Source organism: Belonocnema kinseyi, chromosome 2 (genome assembly GCF_010883055.1).
Source record: "Belonocnema kinseyi isolate 2016_QV_RU_SX_M_011 chromosome 2, B_treatae_v1, whole genome shotgun sequence".
In the NCBI taxonomy this organism is placed as follows: Eukaryota; Metazoa; Arthropoda; class Insecta; order Hymenoptera; family Cynipidae; genus Belonocnema; species Belonocnema kinseyi.
Genome location: NC_046658.1, coordinates 20,647,065 through 20,657,608, shown reverse-complemented (window position 1 = coordinate 20,657,608; position 10,544 = coordinate 20,647,065). Strand labels below are relative to the sequence as shown.

At 32.3% G+C, this 10,544-nt stretch overlaps 1 protein-coding gene across 1 annotated transcript in view; it reads left to right on the top strand.

The window, feature by feature from the left end:
• Positions 1–619: 619 nt before the first annotated feature.
• The window catches only part of LOC117168385 (transcription elongation factor SPT6-like), a 176,135-nt gene continuing 166,210 nt past the window's right edge, over positions 620–10,544 (top strand). Inside the window, exon 1 of the mRNA XM_033353995.1 lies at positions 620–857. Coding sequence (XP_033209886.1) covers positions 819–857 — 39 coding nt within the window. The 5' untranslated portion in view covers positions 620–818. The remainder of the gene's footprint in view (positions 858–10,544) is intronic.

The following is a 10,544-nucleotide window of genomic DNA, read 5'->3' as shown; positions in this document are numbered from 1 at the left end:
TATCTATTCATTTTATTGATCATTATATTCAATTTTAAGATTCAAAACATATTTACAATTCATATAATAGCACACACGTAAAATAATTAAATGTAAATGTATTAAAATTAGCATCAATATCACGGGCTACCTCAACCGGAGCATCGCCAGGAAGATCATTCAGCTCTTTTTCAGGCAACGACACGCAAGGCACTATTTTTGTTTTGAAAAAATTTCGCGGACCGCGTAAATAATCCTTCGCCCGAAAACGCAGAAAGCATACTCGATAAACGCTTTCATGGATTTCTCTGTAGGTTATTTTCGTCAAGAGAAGATTTGACACCGCTGCTAACCACAACATACCCGGCTTTGCGTCCTTCGGAAATTGGCGATGCTTAACGTGACGCGACGAATGACACCCGGGATCAACACACCTCCGTTTGTTTAACTTTATAGTAATCGGATTCATTTTTTCAAATAAAATATATACTTTGGCACCGTTTGACACTTTCTATTTTCAAACCTTCAAATTCAACCACATGTGCCGACACGCAGCGCCAATAGTGGGCCGCAACTTGTACTATGCTTGAAATAATAATCACGATTCTTCATATTCGCCCACTAGAGTTAGGAGAGCCTGCTCTATCTTGGATCATGTCAATCATGTCCATCGCGATCGAGTTTTCTTTCGAACACCTCTGAATGCTCTCGAATATGGTGTCTTTGCTTTTTGTTCCGTCTTTTCTGTAGTGGTTCTAATTTTCAAGAAAAATTTGTAGTTCGGACTCGTTTATATTTATTGAGTGCATACGAGATATTTTTCGAAGGCGTTTGTTAAAATGGCCGACTTCATTCACTCAGAAGCAGAGGAAAGTGAAGTAAGTACACATGTCACATGCAAAGCATACATTTTCTATAAAACCGGCATTTCTTTTATATTTAATTGGTTTCAAAAAGCTGCGTATCGATATTGCTCGCCCATTGATTAATACATGAACTGCAATTTTGTTCTACTTTAAAATCCTTATTTATATGACATTCGTATACCTTAACCTTAATTCGAAACAAGCAAAACTCGAAATTATATTCTCAACTCTAGATACGCTGAGGCTGCGTGACCATATAGAATATTGACTCGCCTATGAACTGTTAGTTTATTTTCAACAAATTTTTATTTGATTTTGGTTGACGGAATATGTCATAGTGGATGGTGAGTCGGATAGTATAAAGAAAGAACGTTGTTTGCGCACCGGGCAACATTGCCATCCTACTTAGCTATTAGACTGAAGCCATCCCTTTTCCGGACAAAATATGTTGGCTGCTGATAAATTTTCGATCAACAGTTCTGGTTTTATCCGAAATTTTTTTTAAAAAATTATAATTTCCATACAGTAAGACGAATATATATTTTTTAATCTTGATAATTATTAACGCTTTAAAAAAAAGACGAGATGCGAAAAAAAATTCAGAAGAAAAAATATTCATCAATAGGGTCTACAAGTTTATATGGAAACCATTTTTTGACAAGACTTCTAGCTTTTTTTTTTAATCGGGTTAAAATTATTGTTACTTTTATTACTATGATGTCTCAAATATGGGTCTGTCGCGATATATCGGAATGATCATGTTAAGCGAGAAGTTTGAAATGGGTAGGGATTTGACCAAAATTATTTTTTTACTGATCATAGGGGTGCCTCCCCATCCACCAAAAGTTGTAAAATGGTAGGGTTTTGACTAAATTAGTTTTGTGACCTTTCAAAGGGGTGTTTCTAGCCGTTTGGATGTTTAAAAGCACTTAAACGGTGAGTTAAATATGATCATTCCGATGCCGTGACATACCCATATTTAAGACATCGTAGTAACAAAAGTAACAATAATTTTTAACTTCTGCCTGGTCAAATTCCTTCATTTAGCGTTCAATTAAAAATTCTAATAGTTTGTTGCCGAAAAAAACTGTTTTTCTAGCCAAAAAACAGGTGAGACCCCTATTCTGCAATTGCACCAAATTTTGTTTGCCTTATCAGAGAGAAACTGGAAGTAAGTTCATTATCAGGAAAAACAACTGCCAGTACATTGGCGACTCTGCATGCCCTTTCGCGTAGCTGCTGAGAGAATGTCCGTTTCTGGTGTTTTTCTTTTGATAGAACAGTGTCATCGCGTTTCAGGGGGGGGGGGGGGGGGCAAGGTAAATTAAATCTCAAAGTGTTATTACAATTGAAGAGAAAAATGCGACTTGTGTCAAAATGCGGTAAAACCGTTCACGCAGTTTTGACAGTTTGCAGGTTATGTTGTTATTTTCTTTCAGACCTGTCGATATTTTCTCGGCAAAATATTTATGTTTTACATGTTATTAGTGTTTACTGACACTATAAATAATTTATATTTTAATTTTAGGTCTCTGTCGCTGTTTCTGGATTCTGAACTATATAAATAGAGATTTTAAGAACGTCAAGTTCTGGCCATTTGGCAGTATGTTTGCAGGTGCCAAGGCAAAAGTGCAATTTTACAGGACGAGCGACTGAAGTAATCTCCGCCACTGTACTCTTTTTCAATCATTTATATCTTGTGAAATGATACAGATAAATTTTTTATAGAATCCACCATAATCCTAAAATCGATTTTTTGCCTAGTAGGTCCCTTTTTTCGGATCACGCCACACACACACACACATTTCTCAAACTTATCAAATTTGTATAATTTTTCTTGCTACTAAGATGGTATTTCTTTTTTTTTACAGGATTTTAAGTTTAAAGGGCCAACTTTCAATTAGCTTAAATTGAAATTTAAAAATACCTATGTTGAAAGTTTTAATTTGAAAGATGGCACCTTGAAAAAATACCAGATTCTTAAAAAACGAAAACTGCTATTGCTGAAAAGTTGTTACGCTTTATTATCCGACGGTGTCTCAATGAAGTCAAACATGCTGATAAAATAGAACTTGAGTTTAAGTTATAATTTTTCAAATGAGTAAAAATGTCAAGCAAGTGGCTGTGCATAAATTACAAAAACTTATTCTGAATTGTGAATTTAGCGGTTATCCAGAAATTACGTAAAATAATTTGGGGGGGGATTTGGTACAATCGTACTGTTTGTGGTGAATGAACAAAGTAGTTCAACTTTCAACTAATGAAAATTTTTTTATTAAATAAAAAAGGTGAACTGAATCAAAAAGAAAAATTAAAAAAAAGAGTTTAATCCTCAACTAAATTAATTTTCAACCAACAATTTGAATTTTTTAACACAAAAATATTATTACTGAAATATTACTGAAAATTTTCAATTTTTTTAAGGGGTTGATTTTGGAAGTTAAGGGTTGGTTTGGGGATTTTCTTGCGGCTTTCAAGAGCCCAAAAAAGCCTAAAATTGTTCTATAATTGAATTTTTATTAGTTAGTGATTTTAAGAAATGGAGGTATTGGGTTAATGTAAGCTGGCACCTCCACACGAAAATTGATTTTTTGAAAAAAGTAAGAGTCGAAAAATTTTAGTTGACGCCTAAAAAAAAGCCCAAAAAAGGCCAAAAATTTAAGATATGAAAAATTCCAAAATTCGATTGTGGTGATGCTAGCTTAATTGACCTGGAAATGTTCCTGTTGTGATTATTTTTAATTTCAAGTATTTTTTACCGTTTTAATCGATGAAAGGTGAGACTAGGTTCCTATGAAATAAGAGAGTTTCATAGCTGATATGGAATATTACTGTGGAGATAGATTCATTAACTAGATTATGTGAAAGTTGTTTTGGGTAGTGAATTTTAATTTCAGTTTGTTTTGGCGCTTTAAGCTGATCGAGGTTGAGACTTGGTTCGTTAGATGTGAAAGGGGTGGTTTTTAAATGTTGTTTAATTTTACCTTGGAGATAACGATATGAACAACTTTTTTGGGAAAGTGTTTGTTTTACTTATTCGTCATTGTTTTTTTTTCGCTGAATTTTTTGTTGTTTTTTTTTATTTTGGTTTTTTGGCTGAAGGCAGCCGAAGAGGATTTGGTTACATGCATCAGCGGTGTTTTTTATTTGGTTTTTTTTTTATTACTGTTGGATTGCGGGTTTAGCTTACAGTTTTTTCAAGAAAAATAGTGCTATTTTTTCCATTTTTTAGGGATCCAGGATGAAATTAGGGTATTCTTAAATTTTGGTTGGGTGTGTTAGTTATTTTTTAGTAATTTTGGGAAGGCAGGGGTTATTCTTGAAAAGTAATTTGTTGCACATTTTAATAGCTCAAAAAGGGCCAACATTCTGGCGCTGTTGATTTTTTTAATTTGTGCTTACATTTTGTTTAGGTGCATATTTAATTTTAAGGGTAGATCTTAGATGAAAGGGGTTGTTTCTTCAAATTTAATTTCTGCATTTTTGAAGAGCCCAAAATTCTGGCGCTGTTGTGTACAGGAGGTGCTAGCGGTGAGCATCTCGACCCAAAATTCCAGTTTGTTGAGAAAAATAAGAGAGTCCAAAAATCGTCATTGGTGCCTAAGAAGAGCCCAAAAAACCCAAATTTCTTATATGCTTACATTCAGTTTAGGGGCTCATTTAATTTTAAGGGTAGTTTTCAGAAGAAAGGAGTTGTTTTTTCAAAATTAATTTTTGCATTTTTGAAGAGCCCAAAAAAATCCCAAAATCTTAATGCTGTTGATTTTTTCAATTTTCCAATTTTTCTGTACTGGAAGTGCTACCGGTCAGCACCTACACCTAAAAGTCTGGTTTTTTGAGAAAAATAAAAGAGCCAAAAAATCGTCATTGATGCCCAAGAAGAGCCCAAAATAGCCCGAAATTCTGATATGCTTACATTCAGTTCAGGGGCTTATTTACTTTTAGGGGTAGTTTTCAGTAGAAAGCGGTTGTTTTTTCCAATTTAATTTTTGCATTTTTAAAGAGCCCAAAAAATCCCAAAATTCTGGCGCTGTTGATTTTTTCAATTTTTCTGTGCTGGAGGCGCTAGCGGCTAGCACCTCCACTCAAAACTCGGTTTTCTGAGAAAACTAAAAGAGGACAAAAATCGTCATAGGTGCTTTAAAAAAACCCAAAATTATGGCATAATTAAAATACTGAAATTCCATTGTGGAGGTGCTAGCGGAACGCACCTATCGAGGTAACATGTCAGAGTGGCCCTCCAGTCTCGGCTGAGTTGATTCTAAAACTTTAGAAGTCAGGTAACAACCCCTTAACGTTTTAAAATGATATCTCTCTCAAAAAAATAAATTGAGTGGATTCGGGTTAATTTCTTTGGTCGAAAAGTTAAAAATTATATTGAAAATTTGTTGATTGGAAATTTAGCTATATAATTGTAGGTAGAACATTATTTTGTTTTAGTTGAAGATTCAATCATGTGGTTGAAAATTTGTTTCTTTTGGGGAACGATAATCCTCTTGTTTGAAAACTTATGTACTGTGTTAATAATTCGTATTTTTTGGCATAAGTTTAATCTTTTTGTTAGAATTACAACATTTTGGTTAAAAAAAAAATTATTTTACTTGTAAATTAAACTGGTCGCTGGTCTGGATCTCGAAGCGCTGGGGCTCTCAACCGGCGTCTTCTACATTGTGTTACTGTGGTACATTTAAATTGAATAGTGTATGAACTCTGTTGCGTCCTACCATGGAGGTAGAGTCGAAGGCGTTTTACCGTGTTACAATTTTTGGGTAATTGCAATGCAAACTAACGTAGGTTTCTATGCGTTACTTTAAGAAACTTGTTTATTTTATTTATACTCTATACTAAATTAAATATGTATGGAGTTTAATTCTCAACGAAACATTCGGGTTTCTTTTTTATCATTATTTACAAAAATTTGTAATCATTTGCATCCTTTTTTTTATAGATACTTAATGTTTTTGGTAGAAAATTCATTTGTTTTGTCGAAAATGAAACTTATTCGTTGAAAATTAACATTATTTGCTTAAAAACTGATTCCTTTAATTGAAAATGAATTTTTTCAGTTAAAGAAATCAGTTTTGAAGCCAATAAAATAAATTTTCAACGAAATAATTTCATCTTTAGTAAAAGAAATCAGTTTTTAAGCAAAAAATATACATTTTCAAAGAAGTAGTTACATTTGCAGTTAAAGAAATCAGTTTTTAAGCAAATAAAATAAATTTATAATGAAATAGTTTTATGCTTGAATGAAATTTGATCAAAAACATCTCTTAGATCGTCGTATTTATATGCGTCTTCATATTATAATTTTTTTACCTAATTAAGTAAAAGATTAAGTTTCTCAAAGCTCAATAGGCTTTGAGGTACACACTCTCATTGCTGCACTCGCGCTGCGCGCTCAATTTTTATATAAATTGTATATTTGTATACTCAATTGTATAATTGTAAATGTTTATTTTCTGAACCACCTTAAAATAAATAAAAAAAACTAAAATACTTTTTTCAGATATTTTTCTCTATCTCATGTTATTATGCTAATAATAGGATTTTAGTTTTTATATTATTTTGATGGATAAAGCAAAATATGCCACAAGTATTTTTTTAGATTTTTACGTATCTCAAGTCTTTTGGCCTAATATTGGAGTTTTCCATTTTCTGCATGGTACTTACGATAAATAAAAACAAAATTATGATTTCTATAAGAAAATGGTTCAGATGGCTATTCATTCTTCTTTTTGCAATCAAAATTTTGGATTTTTCGAGAAAATCCCAAAATTTGTAATGACTAGAAGCTCATGCGCGCGCTTCGCGCGTGACCCACTGAATAACTTGCAATTATTTTATTTGTAAATAAGTTTAATATGATACCGCGATATTCATTTTTGCTTTAATAACTTTTATTGGTACAAGGTTTCGCACGGCTACCCTCTCAAGATGCAGAATAATTTATTGCGCAACACTAAACCTTTTTATGCAAGTTCAAAAAAAACATCTAAAATGTCGGCGCGTTCAAATGCGTATACAATGTGAAGTTGACAGACCTTTGTTTCAGCCGGGTTTGAAACATAAAGAAACATACACTCGAGTCGCGGCACCGCGAACATTTAGCGTAGGTCCACCTTCAGTAATGAGAACACATGAGGGAACCCCACTCCTGCGACTTTACTATTTTCAAATCGGTGTAGATGATGCGTGTGTGCATCTGTGTGCGCACATGTTAACTGTCTACCTTCTGAAAGCTTGTAGTGACGATTTGAATCATTACTATTAAAATTATTCAAATTAATGGAGCGAAAGAAACGTGGAAAGACATCACAAATATAAAATCGTCCACCGTAAGTATCGAATGTATTTGATTATGAATTAAAATTAAAATTACAGTGAGTTGTACATTTGAAGATATCATCAAATGTAGAAATGAGTATTGGGGGGATAAGGGGTTATAGCGTCGTTCTCATTATGAGGGGAAAAACGTACTCAGTAGCGGGAGTTCGCAGTACCGCGACTCGAGTGTATTACAATAGGTAATGCAGGGTGGACACATGTCAGGGAAATGTCAGGGCAATGAAGCAGCTGTCAGGGAAAATAGAAATTTATATGTTTTTATAACATTTTGGAAGCACTTCCTAATATCAATATGAATATTTTTTCAACGTACATTCTTTAAAAATATAATTCGATTCTTAGTTTTTTATTTGTAGTTATCTCTTTGTTTACAGTTTGAATACATATGCTTTAGTTAATTAATAAGGTCAGTAAACTCAGCGGCTTTACAATGGGCTATGAATCGCTTTTTTAAAATCAAACCTTATTTTAAAAAATTAACCCCTGTAATGAAAAAAAGTATTGAAAAAATGACTTGGTTAGATTTTTTTTCTATTTTTCTGCTTTCCTATATAATATAAAAACTTTTGTAAAATCAACCCTTATTTTAAAAAGCAACCCCCTGTGCTGCAAAAACGTATTAAAAACAAGGAAACTATCTAAATGGAAAATCCTTATAAAATATTCACACGGTATTTTTAAAGCATAACTAAGGAGCAAAATTATGATTGATGCAGACTGATGGCCAAAATTGTATACATTAACTGTTGGGATTGTTAAATTTTAATTAATTAATTTAATTAATTAATTATTTTCCAGTCTATGTGTGTATATTTAAAAAATATAATTTACCTTTTTTGATGCATCTTTTAATGCTTTTAAACAACTTCCAGCACAACAATTATTAACGAGTAATATCCATTTTTATACAAAGAACAATATAAATTTCCAGAACGGTTGAAAATCGTTTTAAAATCCTAAAAAGCACATTTTGTGAATAGGGATGCTGGGGAGGATCTACATGTATGTTGTAAAATACATTTTGGCTTTTATCTGTGTTTTATCTTTGATCTTTTATATATGAGAACCATTTGCCCAAATCACATTCCAGAAAAAATGCATCTCGTTCTGTACAAAATTGTCATATAATACCAATAAAATTAAAATTAACTTCACGGTAAGGACAGTTTTTTGGGGTTAATAAAATTTGATCATTTACAGCGTTAAGTCGATAAAAAAATCAAGTGAACGATCTACCTGGATAACGTTGAACTTGTATGGGTTTCCCTAATGAAGATGTCCAGAAATGTACATAGTCTACCACTAATCAAATTCAGACGAATTTTGCGATAAGGGTAGTTTTTTTTGGATGCTAGAATTTCATGCCTTAGAGCACTGGGTCTGCTAAAAACCAGATGACTGATATACATGGATAAGTTCGAAATTCCGATAGTAGCAGAATCGAGAAGATTCTCAAAGGTCTTCTCATCAAACTAAGTCATATTTAAAGTTAGGGGTGGTTTCCTGGGACAGTTGGAACATAATTTCTTACCATGTTAAACTGCTGGAAAAATCAAGAAACCGAACTAACTTAATAAAAACGAATTTTCACAATTTCGAATCTTGAATATTTTATAGCAGAAACACCACGACCCTGTATTTGAAGGAGATAATAAATCGGCGACTTGATATTATATGATAATTATGTATAGAGCGGGATGCATTTTTTCTGGAATGTGATTTGGGCAAATGGTTCTCATAGATAAAAGATCAAAGATAAAACACAGTTAAAAGCCAAAATATATTTACAACATAAATGTAGATCCCCAGCATCCCTAGTCACATGGTTACTTTTTAGACTTTTAAAATTACTTCATCTTATCTTTAAAAATAGTTTTAAGCACTATTTGAAAAAATTACTTTAGAAAAAGTCTGCTGTTAAAAAATTTGCAATCACTCTGAACATTTAGATTGTTCGTTATATGAACATGGATTTCTTCGTTAAAAATTTGTTGTGATGGAAGTTGTTTATAGGCATTAAAAGATGCATCGAAAAGAGTAAATTATATTTTTTGAATATACACACATAGACTGGAAAATAATTTTGTAAAAGATGTTGCAATTTTAGCTTATACATTATGAGGGTTATTTTTGTAAAGATTAGGGGTGAGAAATAATTATGCATCAAAGTAACATTTTACTATTTTATAAGTAAGTTCCATCTATGTAGATAACAACTTTTTTCAATACGTGTTTTCATTACAGGGTGTTGCATTTTTATATAAGGGTTAATTCTACAAAAGCGATTGATATGTCATTGGAAAATAAAGAAAGAGCACAAAAATCCTAACAGTTAATGTATACAATTTTTGGCAGCAGTCTGCAGGTTTGTATTCGGATACAAATATTGGGGGTTGTTTTTGTAACGATTAGGAGTGAAGAATAATTTTGCTCCTCAGTTATGCTTTAAAAATACTATGTTAATATTTTATAAGTATTTTGCATCTAGATAGTTTCTTTTTTTAAATAAGTTTTTTGTAGAACAGAGGGTTGCTTTTTAAAATAAAGGTTTATTTTTTAAAAAGTGCTTCATATCACATTGGAAAGCAGATAGAGCAAAAAAATCTATCCTAGTCATTGTTTAATACTTTTTTCTTTACAGGGGGTATTTAAAACAATAAGGGTTGATTTTACAAAAGCGATTCATAGCGCATTATAAAGCAAAAAAATCTAACCCAGTCATTTTTTTTAATTTCATGATTTCTGTAGAGGGTACGCCGCTGAGTTGACGGCAAGCTAGCGCCGCCCTGTTTTCTTAAAAACTAATAGAGGAAAACAAATTTTTTGGATGAATATTAGCAACAACAAAAAATAGCAAAAAATATACATTATATGAAATTTTATTTTTCGTTAGTGGCACCGCTGAGTTGTCTGACCTTAATTAATCTATATTGCCATGTAAAGCGCATTTTTCTGGCTGGTTTCCCTATCTTGCTTGGGACATTATTGAAACCTTATTCGATTTTTTAATCATTTCCTGTTAGGGAAATTCGTCTAAATGTCAGGGAAAAGTCAGGGAATTATTAGAGAAATTGGAAAATTCAATCCTGTGGACACCCTGTAATAATAATAATACTGGTTATATGTTCGACTGAGTGATTAATCACAGTAAAATGTATGGGAAATATACTACAGAAAATCTTGATAAAGCAAAATATTCAACTGAAGACATTATGAAATTACTGAAAGAAATTAATGAAAATAAATTATACCATTAAGTCATTTCCCTTTCGGGGTAGGCGTGACTCACTCGGCAGGGGAAAGGAGTAGTGTGTGGAAGGGATAGAGATTTTTCAGATTGATCCAGAATTC